The following is an 18,882-nucleotide window of genomic DNA, read 5'->3' as shown; positions in this document are numbered from 1 at the left end:
GGTCTCTCAAGCCAGTATGCCCGGCTGGCTTCGAACCTGCGCGATCCTCCTGTCTCCGGCTCCCAACTGCAGTGACCACCACGCCTGGCTGAAGTATAGCTTTTGATTTACCTTTTTTTGAAGGATCATAAGGCAAAGAAGTTTCAAAATTTGAAGAAAGTACAAAAAGTATACTATTTATTATGTGCTATTTATGTAAAAATATATTAGCTGGGTGTGGTGGTGCGCACTTATAATCCCAGCATTTGGGAGGCTGAGTCAGGGGGATCAAGGCTCGCAACCAGCCTCTTCTACTTAGTGAGGTCCTTTGCAATTCAGTGAGACCTTGTTTCAAAGTAAAGAATAAAAAATAGGACTGGGGGTGTAGCTTAGAGGTAGAATGCCCCTGGGTTCCATCCCCAGTCATGGGGAAAGAATATTAAATGCTATGCATTGTAGAGACTCTGATTCTGTTACCTGGTTTTGTTGTGGCAAGCAGTTCAGTTACTGGTATATCTTAACCTTGTGTAAGCTTGACTTTATACTTCCTTACTGTGAATCTTTAGAAAGCTTAGAAGACTCCTCCCCCCAATTGTCTGTACAAAATCTCCAAACTGTTTACCCTATAAGATCTTTTCAAGTCTTGGTTTTAGTCATTTTTTGGGTGTATCTTAAAAAGGCCTTATTCTAGGACGTGGTCCTTCATTCTAAGATGCAACCTCTCTAGTGTCTCAGCTTGATGTGTAAGACCTTTTCCTCTGGCTGGGCAGAACTCCAGAGTGGCTCAGAATTGCTTGACTTATGGTGGCTATTTCTCTCTCAACTCTATAGTAGCTGTCCTGTGAAGAACTTGGCTTAGTATAGAGTTATATTCCTCTGTGCCTGTGAAACTTGTTGCCCTTGGTCAAGGACTTCTGGACCCCATCTCTGCATAGCTTATTTATCTCCTGTTGTCCTGCCACACAGATCCCTACTGTTTTAGTAATCCTGAACTCAGGTCTTTCTTTGCTGTGAACTAGTTCTTCATGCTGTGATTATTAGGAAATATTTCCTATTTAAAGAACTGGGGAGGATGTGAGTTTCCTCTTCAGGGATTACTGTTGTATGCTACATGTTGTCAGTGCTTGAAAAAAAAATCTCATATGTTTTGTCTAATTTTATTACTGTTTTTGGTAGAGGGCTGGTCTGGTACCTGTTGCTGTAATAATTAGGGATATCCAATCTTCCCTGGCCCTAATTACCTGTACTTTTTAAAACAAAGCAAAACAGAATTAGGGATGATTTGTACTATTTTGTAATCTGCCTTTTTCCTACTTAATTATTTATTTATTTGTTTGTTTATTTATTTTGTGGGTCTGGGGATGGAACCCAGAGGCATTTGACCTCCGAGTTACATCCCCTGCCCTATTTTTTATTCTTTGTTTTGAAACAGGGTCTCACTAAGTTGCAGAGCCTCACTAAATAGTTAAGGCTGTCCGCGAACCGTGATCCTCTAGCATCAGCCTCCCAAAAGCTGGGATTACAAGTGTGTGCCACCACGCCCAGCTTTTCCTACTTTTATGCTGATTTAAAAGTACTCTTAATTTCTTAAGAGTGCATATGTGTTTTTTAAGCAGCATAATATGTCAGTATATGACTAAAAGTTGGGTAGGGCTTTCCAATTTTGATACTCATTAATTGTCACTACCAGAATTAACTCTAGTAAATTTGTACATTTTCTTAGCTTTTTTGTTTATTCCGTTATAGTAAATTCCTAGAAATAGGTGTACCTTCTTTAAGGCTTTAAAAATATGTGCTAGAGTAAACTTGAATATTTAGATACTATTTTCATTTGGTTAGAGCATATAAATGTTGAGGTATAATAACTGGGCTCTAAAACATTTCTTTGCTTTTGTCATATAACTAATTTTTATAAATGGACTTGAATAGACTGAATTTTTATACTAGTTTTTTACTGATTTTTGTAAATGATTGAATTAAGGTTACTTTAAAATTCATTTCAAATTTGTGTTTGAAATGTGATTAATAACCTAAAATTTACTTTAGCTTCTGAAAAGTGAACTAGTCTTTATTTTCTTTCTGTAAATTTAGTTTTGGATTGATATAATCTAGCAGTAACAGTTTATTTTAATGCAGATTTGTAATACCTTTTTAATTGCCTTAACTTATAAATAAATTTTAATTTTGTTGACAGATGTAGGTCAGTTCTAAAGTGTAACTTTTGCTATTGGATTCCATGCTGAATATATGAATTTGGCACATTTAAGATAAAGTTTGGTCAAGCAGTAAAAAGACAAGTGTCTTTTTTTCCCCTGTGGGTCTGGGGATGGAACCTAGGGACATTTGACCTCTGAGCTACACCCCCTGCCCTTTTATTTTGAAACCGGGTCTCACTAAGTTGCAGAGGGCCTCAGTAAGAAGCTGAAGCTGTCCGCGAACCATGATCCTCTTGTTTCAGCCTCCCGGATGGTGGGATTACAAGCGTGTGCCACCACACCCGGCGACAGGTGTCTTTTTAAATAGATTTAGAGCCATTTTAGGTTTGTAACTAAATTGGCCAGGTACGATTCCCATACTCTTCCCCTTTCTCCATTGCCAGCATCTTGTACCAGAATAGCTCATTTGTTAAAATTAATTATTCTTCTCTGATAGATTATTATCATCCAAGCCGGGAGTGGTGGTGCACGCTTGTAATCCCTGCACTTGGGAGGCAGAGACAGGAGGATCGCGCAGGTTCGAAGACAGTTGCGAGCGCTGGCTCAGGAGACCCTGTTTCCAAATAAAAATGTAAAAATAGGTCTGGGAGTGTAGCCCGGAGGTAGAAGGGCTTCCAGGAACCCCAGTACCACCAAAAAAAAAAAAAAAAAAATTATGTGTGTGTGTGTGTGTGTGTGTGTGTGTGTGTGTGTGTGTATATAAAATCATCCAAAGTATAGTTTACATTAGAGTTCACTTTTGGGGTTGAATAATCAGTGGGTTTTGGCAAATGTATAGTGACAGGTATTCACCACTATAGTGTCATAGAAAATAGTTCATTGCCTTAAAAATTCTTTGTGGTTTGCCTATTATCCTTCCCTTCCCCTTATCCCTGGTAACCATGGGTCTTTTTTACTGAGACAGGTGCCTTTTTGTAGGCCTTATTTAGTGCTAAAGTGTCGAGAGATTCCAAAAACAGGAGATCATCTGTAGCTATTTTTCAGCTTTGACCTTGAAAGCCCTACGTTGAGACTGGAGTAGGGAGAACTTACTTGAAACTTAATCAGGAAAATGTGGGAAGAAATATACTTGTTCTAGTATTTTGGCATATGGAAGTGGAAGTGTCACTATTTTATACACAGGTTTAATTTCCACTTAAAATTGTAGGTCAGTGGATTAATCACCCAATGCTAATATTTACAGGTATTCTAATGAAATTTACACACAATTCCCTTTTATTCAGTTCTCTTTATCAGTGTTTAATGAAATATTTTATCTGTGTTTATGCTAAATTTGGTAGAGAAATCATGGGGTTAATTGTTATGCTCCATTATACCTTTCAAACATTTTTGCCACACTTGCCTTTAAATCTGGGGACTATATCTGAGGTTCCTATCTTCATCCCTACTTAGAAACCTAGTCACATGTAACTATAGCCATTTATTTATTTATTTATTTATTTATTTGGGTGGTACTGGGGTTCCTGGAAGCCCTTCTACCTCTGGGCTACACTCCCAGACCTAATTTTTTTATGCTTTTTTATTTTTATTTTTATTTTTGGAAACAGGGTCTCTTAAGCCAGCACAGCTGGCTTCCAACCTGCGTGCGCGATCCTCCTGTCTCCACCTCCCAAGTGCGGGGATTACAAGCGTGCGCCACCACGCCCGGCTAGCCATTTAATCTAGATGAAATGTCAAGTTAATAGTTTCTTTCATAGTATTTTTTTCAGTGAACAAAAAGCAAAACAACTAATGCTTTAAGAACAAAACTATTTGTTGGTTTTTAAAAAATTACCAATCCATAAAATTGGCCATTGCAGTGTTTTAGTACTTATTAATTTTTATTTTGGTACTGGAGATAAGCCCAGGAGTATTCTACCTCTGAGCTACATCCTCAGCCCCTTTTTATTTTGAAACAGGGCTAAGTTGTTGAGGCTAGTCTCTACCTCCCACATACTGGGATGACAAGCCTGCACCAGGAGGCCTGATTACTTGTTAATTTTGAATTTTTTTTTTTTTGCAGTACTGGGGAGGGAACCCAGGGGCATTCTACCTCTGAGCTACACCCCCAGCCCTATTTTTTATCCTTTATTTGGAAACAGGGTCTTACCGAGTTGCAAAGGGCCTCACTAAGTAGTAGCTGAGGCTGTCTGCAAACCACAATCTTCCTGTCTCAGCTTCCCAAATGCTGGGATTACAAGCTTGTGCCACCACGCCCAGCTGAGTTCTTTTTAACTTAAAGTGCTTATTTGGTAGAACTTCATATTTTTTGTTGTAATTTTGTGAAAAGGATACATACTACTCTTGATTTGCTAGAGGTATTTCCCCAAACAAATTTATCACATTTTGCTTATAAAATAGTAAAGGGTGTTTATAAGACTCCTGAGTAAGTGATATTTTAAAGCAGTGGTTTGGCACTGGAGAAAGGGAGACATAAAAAATATGTGCTTACATAAACATTAAAATGACAGATTATAATTAAAGGCACCTAGGGGAAGAATTTTGTTCTTGGGAAATGACATTTAAGCTGAGAGATAAGGAATACATATGAATTGATTAGGGGAGTGATGGGGGAAAAAGCATTTCAGGCAGAGGAATATCCTAAGTAAGTCTGAGTCTAGGAAAAGCTTAATAATGTAAAGATCTGAAGAGGCTAGCATAGTGTTGTTTTTTTCCTCTGTGTGTGTGTGTTTTACTAGAGATGGAACCCAGAGGTATTCTTCCTTCAAGGTACATCCCCAACTTAATTTCATATTATATTTTCAAACAGTATTGCTAAGTTGCTGAGAGTGTCACTGAGTTGCTGAGGCTGGCCTCAAACCTGCAATACTCCGGTCTCAACCTCCCAAGTACTGGGATTACAACGGTGCTGGCCTTAGAATGGTTTTAAGAGGGGAGACTAGCACAAAATCAGGGTAGAGAAATTGACAGGATATACAGGATCATATAAGGGATAAATAGATTTTAATTGATAGTGCCCCAGAATAGTGATTAAGAAAGAGAGCAACTTGATCCAGTTTACATTTGGTTTTATTATTCACTTCTTGGTTTGGGTTGGTTTTGGGGAAGAGAGCAGTCATTAGTAAGGGAAGAATAGATAACCACAGTCTGCGTGAGACACAGTGGTAATGATGGGATTAGGGATGATATTAGTAGGAATTCAGATATGATAAGGGTAAGGACATGGTTATTGATTAGGTTTAGTGGTGAGGAAAGGATGTGTCAGGAAAAGTCTCCAGATTTGTGCCTGAGCAAGTAGATATGTGGTGTGTTAGTACATGGCCACTGGTCAGTTGAAAATCACTCTAGTGTTTTGGATTTTCACAGTAAATAAAATGTTCTCCTGTTGGATTGGTTATTTTAAAACTACTGCAGCATTAATAGCAACACCTATAGGCCCACTGTGTACCATGCACATTTCAATTTTCTAACCCTGAAGACAACCTTATGAAGTAGGGCTGTCGTGATCCCCATTTTACAGATGAGAAAACAGGCGGAGTTGTGACATGCACCTGGGCAGTTCTGCCTTGTAGCTTATGGTCTAAAACACTGACTGATCTTGAAAGCTTTTTATCACAACTTGTATACTGCTTTATTACTTCCCTGGATTTTCCTAATGGTATATTAACTGTGTTGTACCTTTCTTGGAAACTTCACTCTTTGTGTATGTAAATAGCATATCTGGCTATAGGTGTGTGCCATTGAAACAGGCAGTGGTAATATCTTCTTTTGAATATTAATTGCTTTTACTTCTCAAAATTCTCATTTGAAGTTGCTTCCTCTCTGTAATGCATTGTTACTGTTTGCGGCACATTTTGAAACAAACAGTAATGTTGACTTTGCTGGTTAAAGGTGCCTTGTGATGTGGGGAAAAGACTGTAATAGTCCTTGCAAATCAGATACACGAGGTGTCTCTTGCTGTAAAAAGATTAAAAATCCATTAATGTAGGTATATTCGTTTTCTCTGTGAATAGAGCTTATATGGAGAATATATTGTTGCACTGTTGACTAATAATGTGCCACTACCTGGTGGTCTTATTTTCTCTTGAGAGAGGAAAGTTATTGCATTGAATACATTTAGTAGACAGGTTCAAGGGGAGGGGCTCATACACATTTTCATGTGGGAGAGGATAAGGTCCATGGAGTAACTTACTGCTACATGGGGTCTAAGAGTTGGTAGAGAGGAAAGCCAGATGAGGTGCCTGTCCTTTGAAGCTACAGGTGTTTTTCTTAAAGAACAGAATCCTAAAACTTTAGACATTTGTTTCAGCTGTTTATATTTCCTGTGGTTATTTTTTCATAATTATTTAGAAAAGTTCTTTCTACTAAGGCTACCTTATTCTGCCATGTTGTGTTGAACAAAGGAAGGGTATGTATGGTTGTTTTGGGGACCTACATTCTTGAAGAGGTGACTAGTGTTTGATGAGAAAGATCCCCAGTGAGAGATTAAACGCTAGCATTTCACTGACTCTTCTCCACTAAAACATTAATCCTGGGCTTTGCTTTGATAAGGGAGGCTATACTATTAGGTTACTTTAAAAAAAAATACTGTATATTGAACCTAAGGCTTTTTTTTTTGTTTGTTTTTGGTGGTGGTACTGGGGTTCCTGGAAGCCCTTCTCCCTCCGGGCTACACTCCCAGACCTATTTTATACTTTTTATTTTGAAACAGGGTCTCTTAAGACAGTGCAGCTGACTTCGAACCTGCGCGATCCTCCTGTCTCCTCCTTCCCAAGCGCAGGGATTACAAGCGTGTGCCACCACGCCCGGCCTAAACCTAAGGCCTTTTAAGTGCTAGGCAAGTACAGTATCGCTGAACTTATATCCTCAGCCTAAATTAGAGACTTAGCTTTATCATGTCATTTTCTTAGGACTCTTACTTGGCTCTTTAAGTTCTAGAACCAGAAGAAAAACAACATTCACTCACAATCTTATTTTTCTTTTTTCTTTTTGTGATACTGAGGACTGGACCCAGAGGCATCCTACCTCCAGTTAGTTATACCCCCAGCCCTAATTTATTTCTTATTTGGAAACAGGTCTCCCTAAGTTGCTGAGGCTGGCCTCAAACCTCCCAAGAACTGGGATTACAAGTGTGCACCTCCACACTCAGCTTATATATATGTTTTAAGTTTTGTAATGTGGAGTAATTTTCCAGGTAATACCTGCAGGGATATTGGAATCTGTAGTGCCAGGCAAAATTGATTTTCCTTCTTTGTTTAGCTTCTTGCTGTATACAGTAGCAAACGGTTTTTGCAGAATGATGTAATGCTCTAGTGAGAAGTCTGGCTGGTATTCTTTGTACTGTTATAGAGGGCATGAGGAATCCACAAGTACTAAACATCACTTTTTGTATTTATTCTCAAATGATCTGGGAGATTGGATTTGAAATTTTACTTTAATTTTGGTCCTTAAGAAAAAAAAGTGTAATGCAGGGATTAAAGTAATACATTTCTTTCTTTTTTATATTTTAGGAGAGGATTATGAAGATGATGACCTAGTAAACTCTGATGAGGTTATGAAGAAACCATGTCCAGTACAGATTGTTCTTGCTCATGAAGATGACCATAACTTTGAGCTTGATGAAGAAGCTTTGGAGCAGATACTGCTACAGGAGCACATACGGGATCTTAACATAGTTGTGGTATCTGTGGCAGGAGCTTTTCGTAAAGGGAAATCATTTCTACTGGACTTCATGCTTAGATATATGTATAACAAGGTGAATAGTGTCTTTTAAATTAAACCCAATTCAAACAAAAAATTGCTAATCAACTCTTTAAAAAAGACAGAAACCAAAAATTATATCTTTAATTTTACATAGTTCTTTAATAAGCCTCCTATTAAGATATGTATGTTTGTTTGAACTCTTGATTTTTCATCTTTATAAGTCCTTTAGACATATTGGTGCATATGACTGAGCCTCTGTGTTCTGTGCATGGCAGCTTTAGTTCAAGGTATCTGAATATACCCTGAAAGTCTCTGAATTACTGTTTATCTGCTTTCCCTTCTTGTAATTTTCTCGCATATTTCCTTTCTTGACCATCTTTACCATGAGAGAGTGACTTTGTAAAAGTTACTTTTAATGACTTACTTTTTGAGATAAAGTCCAGTTCCTTAGAGTGGTTTCCATGGCCTTCCATGATATCTGAGCCTATGGCTTGCACCCATTTGTAAGTACACTATACTTTTTGGCTTTCTTGATTATGTCATGCTATTTTTCAAATCTTGCTGTATTTCTGGTCTATACCTCAAGAGGCTATCCTTGACTTCTAAGTTTATTATATCTTCTAATTCTCATGATACTGGTCATATGATTTATTGATTATTTCAGTTGCTTATGTTTTTGGCAAGTTTGCTGTCTGTGGGGATGGGCCTTATCTTGATTATCACACCTCCATTGGCCATCACAACTGCGTTTACTAGGCACTTTGTGTCTGTTTTGTTGGATGGATCTCCCTCTCCCTGTATGCTTTTGTTACTTTTTTCTTCTGACTTTGACTTTCTTCCCTGAAGAAAAGAAAAACAAACTCACACACTTGAATCAGAATGTTTTTCTAACAGCCAGAAGTTGGGCTGAGGGGATGAAAGTTTGATAGGGACCTGGAAGAAGAAATTGGAAATTTTGGGGTGGAGCACCTAGGGAATTGGCTTTATAGGGATTTTTGACATTAAAATCCACTAAAAATAACACCTTAAAAGAATTATTATTATTTTTTTTTTTTTGGTGGTACTGGGGTTCCTGGAAACCCTTCTACCTCAGGCTACACTCCCAGGCCTATTTTATATTTTTTTATTTGGAAACAGGGTCTCTTAAGCCAGCACAATCCTCCTGTCTCCGCCTCCCAAGCACGGGGGATTACAAGCGTGCGCCACCACGTCCGGCGAATTACATAATTATTTAAACACCTGTCTGAATGCTTACTTTTATAAGTTCTGTATGTATCTGAGTATGTATCTACTTTGAAATAAGTAAATATTTGTGCTTGGTTTTCCAGGAAGGAATTTTTTTCTGTAAATTTGTTTTCGTAGAATTCTCTTTAGGCATTTTTGGGTATGTGCAAGTATCAAGAATATATTTCATATTAATGAACAGTATTATACATGTTTAGGAAATTAATAAATGTTATTTTCAAGTTTTTCCACTTAGATTTGGTTATTATACAGAGTTTTATATCTGAAATAGAAAAATGTATAAGCCAGGCATCATGTAGCATGCTGTAATCCTAGTATTTGGAAGGCTATGATAGGAGAATCTCAAGTTTGAGGCTAGCCTCAGCCACTTATCAAGACCCTCAGCAACTTAGACCTTGTTTCAAAGTAAAAAGTAAAAGGGGCCAGGTGTGTAGCTTGGAGGTAAAGTGCATCTGGGTTCAATATCCAGTATCCCCCATTTGAAAAAAGAAAGAAAGAAGACAGGAAGACAGGGCATAAATAGTTCCATTTAAAAATTTTTTTAAATTTAAAGATAATAAAGAATTTTTCTTTTGAGGCCCTCTTAACTCTTTAACTTAGGTACATTGAATCTCTCTGTGTCTGAGCTGTTTACTGCCAATATATTTGATTCCAAGTAGGTCACAGATAGTAAGTACAGTGTTAGAAGGGGAAAGAAGCTTAGATTGCTTATCTAGGAATGATAAGTTTCACCTCAGGTGCAATTTCTGATTCCATCTCTGGTCAGTTAGTGACTGTTCAGAGGGGGAGTAACAGCCCACATTTGTCATGTATTCGCAATTGTGGAACTATTTAGAACTCGCCCTTCCTTGGAGGAGGACCTGGAGCCATGGAAAGTTATGCTGTCCTGAGGAAGGATATACAGCAGTTTAGTGGCTTCTGAGTTGAAATGTCTTTATTAACTGTGCAAGGTACCTGTAGAATTCCTGATATGTCACCTTATTCTGTTAATCAAAAATTCATTAGACAGTGTCTGATTTAGGGATGATATGCTGATTTACTTTTGAGGCATAAGTAAAGAAGGAAAAATAACAGTGATAGTTTTGGATTCATTTCCTTAACCTATATGTCTATAAAGGTGGTATGCCAGCTGAAAGAAGCTTAGTAGCTTAGCAAAACCCTGTTTCAAAATAAAAAATAAAAAGCAGTGGATGTAGCTTTGTGTTCCCTCTTAGTAGCTATCCCTGAGATGAAAGGTTTATTTCCCTTGCACATAAACAAAACTGTACTGTAGAGGTTTGGCTTGTTTTGTTAACATTATAACTGAGATATACCCATGTTTTGTGTGTTTTGTGTGGATACCTCATTATTTTTGTTGCTTTAGTGTTCTGTATATTATACTACATTTTATTTACCCATTGATATGCTAATAGCTATCTCATATACATGTATGTGTGTATGTGTGTGTGTGTGTGTTCTTAGCTTAACTTTTTTTTTTTTTGTCTCTTTTATAACTGGGAATCAAACCTAGGATGGTGCCCTTGTAAGATGAGATAAGCACTTTGCCACTGAGCTACATCCCAGCTCTGCATTTTTTTTTTTTTTTTTTTTTTTTGTGATGCTGGGGATTGATCCCAAAGGCATTCTACCTCTGAGCTACACTACCAGCCCTATTTTACTTTTTATTTTGAAACAAGGTCTTAGTTGCTGTGTGGAGCCTAAGCCTTTTCAAGTACTTGGATTATTGGCGTGTGTTACCACTTCTGGCTGTCAGCTTTTTTTTTTAGGTTTAAGTTTTATTTTTAATTTTTAATTTTTTTATTGGTGCATTATATTCATACATCATATTGGGGTAAAAAACTTGTGTTTACATTCATGTACACATCACTGATTTAACCCCTACCCAATTCCCACCCCATTCCCTCCCCATCCCTCCTTCCCTTGCTTGGCTTAGTGGTTGATTTCGATATGTTTAAGTACATTGTGTGTTTTAGAGATTTCCCTCTCCCCACCCCCGCTTTCTCCTCCTTTAGGTTGTCTTGTTTGCTCCTTTATAGTATTTCCTTTTTCATCTAGAGTGTCAGCTTATTTTTATAAGTGACATATAAGTGGATTATTCCAGCGTTAATAGAAATTAGAAAAATGCTCATCAGAGCCAGGCATGGTGGCTCCCTGCCTTAAGAGACCCTGTTTCCAAATAAAAATATATACTAGGTCTGGGAGTGTAGCCTGGAGGTAGAAGGGTTCCATCCCCAGTACCATCAAAAAAAAAAAAAAAAAAAGGAAAAGAAAAGTGCTGATCAATTTGTCACCTTGGCAACTGTCAAAGTAGTTTTAATTCTAGAAGTCAGTTAACAAAACTAAAAAGTTAATGTAGTAGAATTGAATTATATAATGTATATCAGACAATGCAATGCTTAGTATATTAACATTAAGAGTGATAGTTGTTATTGAACTCTTCTTGGGTAATGATTTTTTTTTTTGTGTGTGGTACTGGGGGTTAAACCTGCAGGGGCTTTTCTACCTTCGGGCTTTACTCCCAGACCTATTTTATATTTTCTTTGGAAACAGGGTCTCACTAAGTTGCTGAGAGCCTCACTAAGTAGCTGAGGCTGGCTTTGAACCTGTGCGAAGCTCTTGTCTCAGCCTCCCAAGTGCTGGGATTACAAATGTGCGCCACCATGCCCGGTGGGTAATGATTTTTAATTCTATAAAACAGTTGCTTCTGCCTTATATCACTTTTTTTTCTTTTAAAAACTTTAGCATAAAGTATTCTAAACATATGTAGACAGTAGTATAATGAATGTCCTTATTTGTAATCACTAGCTCTTCAATCTCATTTCATCTGCACTTCAACTGCTGCCCCACACCTTATAATATATTGTTTTGAAATAAATGGCAGGTATACAATGTAATTTTATTTGTAAATACTTCAATAACTCTTAAAGATTAGGACTTTTTTGTTGGATATTACATTAATACCATACAGTAAAAATTAATAATTTTTTTATTTTATGAAATATAACTACTCAATTTTCGAGTTGATTTAGATGCTTTGTTATTTATCAGTTTGAATGCAACCAGATGAGATCTGCATTATGACAGTTTCTTAAAGTGTTTTATATTCTTTTTTTTCTTGGCAATTTATTTGTTGAAGAGAGTGATTATTGATCTTTGAGAGCTTCTTATTCAGATCTGTTGGCTTTATCCTCTTGATGTAGTTTTACTTTTATTTTTCTATGAGTTTTCTGTAAATTGTTGACTCTAAAGACTTGGTCAGATTCAATTTTGCTCATTTTTGTCAAGAGTTCTTCATGGATGATGATGTATGCTTCGGTAACAGTTTTGGAGTTTTTGCTATTTTTGAGTATTTATTTACTGACTTCTAGGTACTCTTGATTATGAAGCATTTAATAGGTATTATTATACTCAGTTAAGTAGTGACATTAGTTGTTTCAACCTATAGATTCTTTATAGGATGTTTCTACACTGAATTGTTCTTTTGTAGATGTTTGCTTTTTTTTTTTTTTTTTTTTTTGTGGTACTGGGAATGGAACCCAGGGGCATTCTACCTCCGAGTTATACCCTAGCCCCATTTTTAGTCTTTTTTTATTTATTTATTTTTTTACGGGTCTGGGGATGGAACCCAGGGGCATTTGACCTCCGAGCTACAGCCCCTGCCCTATTTTTTATTGTTTATTTTGAAACCAGGTCTCACTGAGTTGCAGAGGGCCTCACTAAGTAGCTGAGGCTGTCTGCGAACCGCGATCCTCTGGCCTCAGCCTCCCAAATGCTGGAATTACAAGTGTGCGCCACCACGCCCGGCTGTCTTTTTTTTATTTTTGAAACAGAGTCTCAATGAGTTGTGAAGCGCCTTGCTAACTGTGATCCTCCCTCCAGTCTCAGCCTCCCGAATGCTGGGATTACAAGTGTCGCCACCACGCCCAGCTTGTAAATGTTTGCTTTTCACTGTTCACTTCAGAAGTTGAAAGAGACTGACAGGGCACCTGCTAGTGCAAATCTAACTTTTCTTGCTGCCCACTGGTATCTAAGCAAAACAAATATAAGGGTTTTTGCTCTTTTTGGTGTGTAAGAACTTGACTCATCTATAACATTTTTACAGAAGGCATTTTAAGGAAAACTATCATTTATATAGTTTTTATTCTTCACTGTTTAAAGAGCTGCTCCCAGATCTTCTGCCAGATATCAAGAGTAAGAACTACTTCAAGGATCACTGAGTCAGTATACATAACTTGCCAAAACCACATGAGAATAAGCCCTGTGGGTGCTGAACTTGATTTCTGAGATACAAAACCTATGGGAAACGTGTAAATTGCAGAAAGAAAATTGTGTTAGTTTCATGTTCTTTTTCAAGAAAGAAATGTATTTGGAGGAAGAGCAAAATTTAAAAAGTGTTTCTTCTAAGGTCACCTTACTTTGTATTGTGTTGTAACTTACATGCAATAAATGTAAGCCTTAGCAATCATTGCTTCTCACGGAAAGACAGTGTGCTTCCTGTCTGCAGACAACATCATTTTCCCTCCTGGTTAGTCATCACTCTCTCCAGATATCAAGGGCTACTTATATTAGTTTTGCTTGTTCTGTAGCTTCACATAAATGTAATAAAAGTATGTATACTTTATGTCTGGTTTCTTTAATTCAACATTAAGCCCAAGAGATTTACCCATGTTATGGCATGCATCAAAAAAGTTACTTTTTCTAGCCCGGCGTGGTGGCACATGCTTGTAACCCCAGCGTTTGGAAGGCTGAGACTGGAGGATCGTGGTTCGCGGTCAGCCTCAGCTACTTCTTGAGGCCCTCCTCAACTTAGTGAGACCTGTTTCAAAATAAAGAATAAAAAAACAAAAGGGGTAGGGGGTATAGCTTGAAGGTCTAATGAGTACATCACAATTTATTTACCCCATCTTCTACTATTGATTGACATGTGGGTTGTTTTTAGTTTTCATCTCATGAATAAAATTATTGTGAACATCCCTTATAAAAGTTGGGATATAAGTAATTTTGTTGGGTATATATCCAGTAGAAATGCTGGGCCATGGAATAAAATATATTTTTAGCTACATTAGGGACTGCCAAATATTTTTTTCAGTGGTTTTTCCAGTTTTCACTAGCAATATAAGAGAATTATAGTTGCTGTATGTCTTAGAAACATTTTAGCCATTCCGATAGGTGTGCATTTTGTTAATTTTAAATCATATTTCATATAGGTTCATGAGTTCATTAGACTATTTGCTAGATTCAATCTAGTTTATTATATTTTTAATTAAATGTACTTGAAGATATTTCACTCTTTTTTTTTTTTGTGGTACTGGGAATGGAACCTGGGGCCTTCTACCTCTGGGCTATACTCCCAGACCTATTTTTTTTATACTTTATTTGGAAACAGGGTCTCACTAAGTTGCTGAGAGCCTCACTAAGTAGCTGAGGCTGGCTTTGAACCTGTGTGATCCTCCTGTCTCAGCCTCCCAAGCGCGGGGATTACAAGCGTGGGCCACCACACCAACCTAATCTTCCACTTTAAAAACTGGATGTGGTGGCGCACTCCTGTAATCACCTTAGTGATTCAGAATAATGCTGTATCACATTAATATCTCAAGTACTTGGAGACTGAGACAGGAGGATCAGGGTTCCTAGCCAGCCTCAGCTACTTAGGCCCTCTGCAACTTAGTGAGACATTGTTTCAAAATAAAGACTATGAAATAGGGATGGGGGTATAGCTCAGAGGTAAAATGTCCCTGGGTTCCATCCCCAGTACCACAAACTTTTTTTTTTTTTTTAAAGTGAAATACTGTAACTTTTAAGTTGCTGAAATTTTGAATATTCTATTTTTGCTCAAATGAAAAGCTAACAAAATTTGATCAGAATTTTAAGTCAGTGAGGAAAATGGAATTTGTAGTTTTATGTTTTTCCCTGAATATAAACTAAGGAGATTGGGTACAAAGGTGCAGAGGTTAAGTGCTGTGTGGACTACTTTTCTTTCCATTACACATTGGGGTCAGGCCCCTTTGAGCCCCTCCCCCCATTCTCACTTAGATTTTTATTTTAAAATTGAAATTTTCTATGTTTTCATATTCAGGGTTTAAGTTAGTGTCAATGATTTCAATTAGGAAAATTTTATAATATATTACCAGAGCTAGAGGAATTAAAATATTATTGTTCAGAGTCCTTATTGCAGTTTTTTTTTTTTTTTTTTTTTTTTTTGGTGGTACTGGGGGTAGAACCCAGAGGCTTTCTACCTCCAGGCTATACTCCCAGACCCATTTTATATTCTATTTGGAAACAGGGTCTCACTGAGTTGCTGAGAGCCTCACTAAGTAGCTGAGGCTGGCTTCGAACCTGCGTGATCCTCCTGTTTCAGCCTCCCAAGCACGGGGATTACAAGCATGCGCCACCACGCCCGGCTCTTTATTGCAGTATTTTAAGGAGGGGTTCTTGGTTGTACATCCTGAATGTATTGCCTAAAACTGTTTAGTCATTTGTAGCTTTGAAAAATCTTTCTAGTACTAAATATATGTATAACTTCTTTTGTAATATCAAAATTATGGTGCCTTTATCATTAAATATTTCAATTTTGGATTTGAGACAACAAAATTATAGCTTTTTCCACTCTAAGGTCTTTGTTACTATAGGCTAAATTTACTATTTCTAAAGTAATTGGTCTACTATACTATTTCTAAAGTATTTAGTCCATTTATTGAAAACTCTGTTTACATATAAACACTACTCAAAACACCAGCTTTATGCTATTTAGAGTGCTAAACAATCATATCATTCAGGTTACTTATATATTAATACTAACTGGTTTTGGAAGAAAAAAATCTTAAAGGGAATTAGCCCCTGTCCCCTTTCTTTCCTACTTCTATGGGGCAATTTTTCTATTCACCCCATTAGCTTTACTTCAGAATTTCCTTGGTTTTACTCTTAAACTGTTTTTTTCTGACATCTTTTCTTAAATAGTATATATTTTCCATGGATAGTTAGGTGTGTCAGGGTTCTTGTTATTTTAAGGTATACCTTGATCCTTTCATCAAGAAGCAAGTTTAAGATTTACATCACATTTTACTAGTACATGAGCAGTTAACAGAATCTTCAGTGAATCTTTCCTTCCCAGTAGTCTAGTAGACTAGACTTCAGTAGTGTTACAGGATAGGATACAAAACCCATCTGGGGCATTTGCTAAACTTGTGCACTAAGGGTTCCTTTAACAGCTTTATTGAGTTATAACTCACCATATAATTTATCCATCTAAAGTACATAATGAGTTTTAGTGTATTCAGATTTATGCAACCATCACAGTTAATTTTAGAAGGTTTTTAATCATCATCTGCAATCCTGTCTCAGCCTCCCCAATACTAGGATTACAAGAGTATGTTACCACACTCAGCTAGATTTATCTATTTTGGACACTGATACAGATGGAATCATGTATGTGGTGTTTTGTGACTGGTTTCACTTAGCTTAATGTTTTCATGGTTCACATATCTTGTATCGGTACTTCATTCTTTTTATGGCTGATTTTTTTTTTTTTTTTGCGGTACTGGGGATAGAACCCAGGGGCAATCTACCTCTTAGCTACACCCCCAGCCCTGTTTTTTATTCTTTATTTTGAAACAGCGTCTCACTAAATTTCAGAGAGCTGGGATTACAAGCTTGAGCTACTATGCCCACATCTTTTTAGTTTTTGAAACAGGGTTTCACTGAGTTATGAAGGGCTTAAGCAGCTGAAGCTGTCCACGAACCATGATCCTCCAGTTTCTGCCTCCCGAATGATGGGATTACAAACGTGCACCACCACACCTGGCTGATAATTCTTGTGTGTGTGTGTGTGTGTGTGTGTGTGTGTGTGTGTGTGTGTGTGTATACACACATACATATATATACACTTATATGTGTTTATTACATACATGTACATTTTATTCATCACCTAAGGAGCATTTTGTTTCCACCTTCATGGTGATTAGAAAAATGTGAAGCTGGGCATGGTGTAATCTAAGCATTTGGGAGGCTGAGACAGAATAGTGGTTCGCAGTCAGCCTTAGCTACTTAGGCCCTTTGCAACTCAGACCCTGTTTCAAAATAAAGAATACAAAATAGAGCCAGGCGTGGTGACACACTCATGTAATCCCAGCATTCAGGAGGCTGAGACCGGAGGATCGTGGTTCGCAGACAGCTTCAGCTACTTAGTGAGGCCCTCCTCAACTCAGTGAGACCTGGTTTTCAAAATAAAGGATAAAAAATAGGGCAGGGGGTATAGCTTGGAGGTTGAATGCCCCTGAGTTTCATCCCCAGACCTGCAAAAAAAAAAAAAAAAAAAAAAAAAAAAAATAGAGCTGGGGGTGCAGCTCAGATGTAGAATGCTCCTGGGTTCCATCCCCAGTACTGTGCCCCCCAAAAAACCCTGCCATCACATTAATATATATAATGCATTCATTAATTATATATAATATACTGATATAAAGTGAATAATAATAGTATTAGAGTAATTTTTTCTTTTCTTTTTTTTTTTTTTTTTTGTCCTGTGTATACCCATTTGTTTCCATTATTTGTTGGTAAGACTGTTCTTCCCCTATTGGATGTTTTAGTATCTTGTCAAAGATTTTTTGATTATACATTTGTGAATCTGTGTCTGAACTTTTCAGTTCTAGCCCATTGACCTATATATATGTTCTTACATCAGTACCATACTATGTTGACTGCTGTTTTTATGTGTTTACTACTTTTTCCATGAGGGCATTTGACATCAATCATAGTTATTTTAAACTTTCTATTGCATAAATCTAAAATGTGCATTGTATCTGAGTTTGGTTTATGATCCTTGCTTTATCTCTTGAGTTTCTTCTTGCCTTTTGATATGGCTTGTAACTTTCTATTGAAAGCCAGACATGAAGTATCAGGTTAGGACAGCTGAAGATTCAGGCTTTTAGTATGAGGGTTTTAAATGTTAATATAGCTAGGAGGTGGGTTGTGTTTAATGTTTTCTGTAGCTACCCATCCCAGAGGCTTCAGTTTCCTTCTCAAGATCTCCTCCTTAAATAGAGTCTTCATGTTGCAGTGTTCTTAGTTGTCTGTCATTATATTAGAGCTCTGTTGATGTGGTAAGTTGGTGAAGGGAAGCATTCTGTATAATCTTATGGTTGTAAGCCTGAGTTCCTTGGCTATGGCCAGGAAGGCTAACGGTGCTGGAATCGGCTGATTGCTCCTCTCTCCAGGGCCAGACAGATCTCTAGTGTATGGGAATTGCTCTGGGTGTATATAATTCAAAGTGGTTACTTTTCCAGTGGTGTGTTTAAAAATGATTACTCCCCCCTTTATCCTGAGAATCTTGTGGAACTCCTTGAGACAAAACCTTGGAAAATGCAGTCTTCCAAGACTGAGCCTCTAGTTCTTAATTCTTAGACTAGTCTTGTCTCAGCAGTTGGTTCAAATTGCCATATAAATGTTACTCCTAGGAAGCTGACTTCAGCTTGTGATTCTTTTTCTCTGGATTTTGGAGTGATGATTTATCCTGTAACCTTAGTTCTTTAAGAAAGGAGTAATAGCTTTTTAGCTTGCTAAGCTTTTTTTTTTTTTTTTCTGGTAAGAATGGATTTGATGACTTGTAAGCTTTTATCTGTGCATGCTGAAAGTCCAGGGGAGGACTAAAATCAAATCTCCACGTCAGAACTCACTTTAACAACTGGAGGTGTCTCCCCTGTCTGTTCTGGTGGCCCTCGGAGCACTTTTTCTTTTTTTCAATTGTAGTAAGATAAGCATAACAATTTCCTAGATTTGTTATTTTAATATGCATATTAGTGGTATT

General features: G+C 37.3%; 1 protein-coding gene across 2 annotated transcripts in view; it reads left to right on the top strand.

The window, feature by feature from the left end:
• Positions 1-18,882, top strand: part of ATL2 (atlastin GTPase 2) — a gene marked incomplete at both ends in the record, with an annotated part of 59,490 nt that overhangs the window by 21,259 nt on the left and 19,349 nt on the right. For both annotated transcript variants that reach the window (XM_080710974.1, XM_080710973.1), the window contains one exon: positions 7,646-7,890. In XM_080710974.1, coding sequence (XP_080567100.1) covers positions 7,646-7,890 — 245 coding nt within the window. The remainder of the gene's footprint in view (positions 1-7,645; positions 7,891-18,882) is intronic.

This window comes from Muscardinus avellanarius (genome assembly GCF_963383645.1).
Source record: "Muscardinus avellanarius genome assembly, chromosome: 15".
NCBI classification, from domain to species: domain Eukaryota; kingdom Metazoa; phylum Chordata; class Mammalia; order Rodentia; family Gliridae; genus Muscardinus; species Muscardinus avellanarius.
The sequence above is the reverse complement of the archived record's forward strand: the minus strand, read 5'-3'. Positions and strand labels throughout refer to the sequence as shown.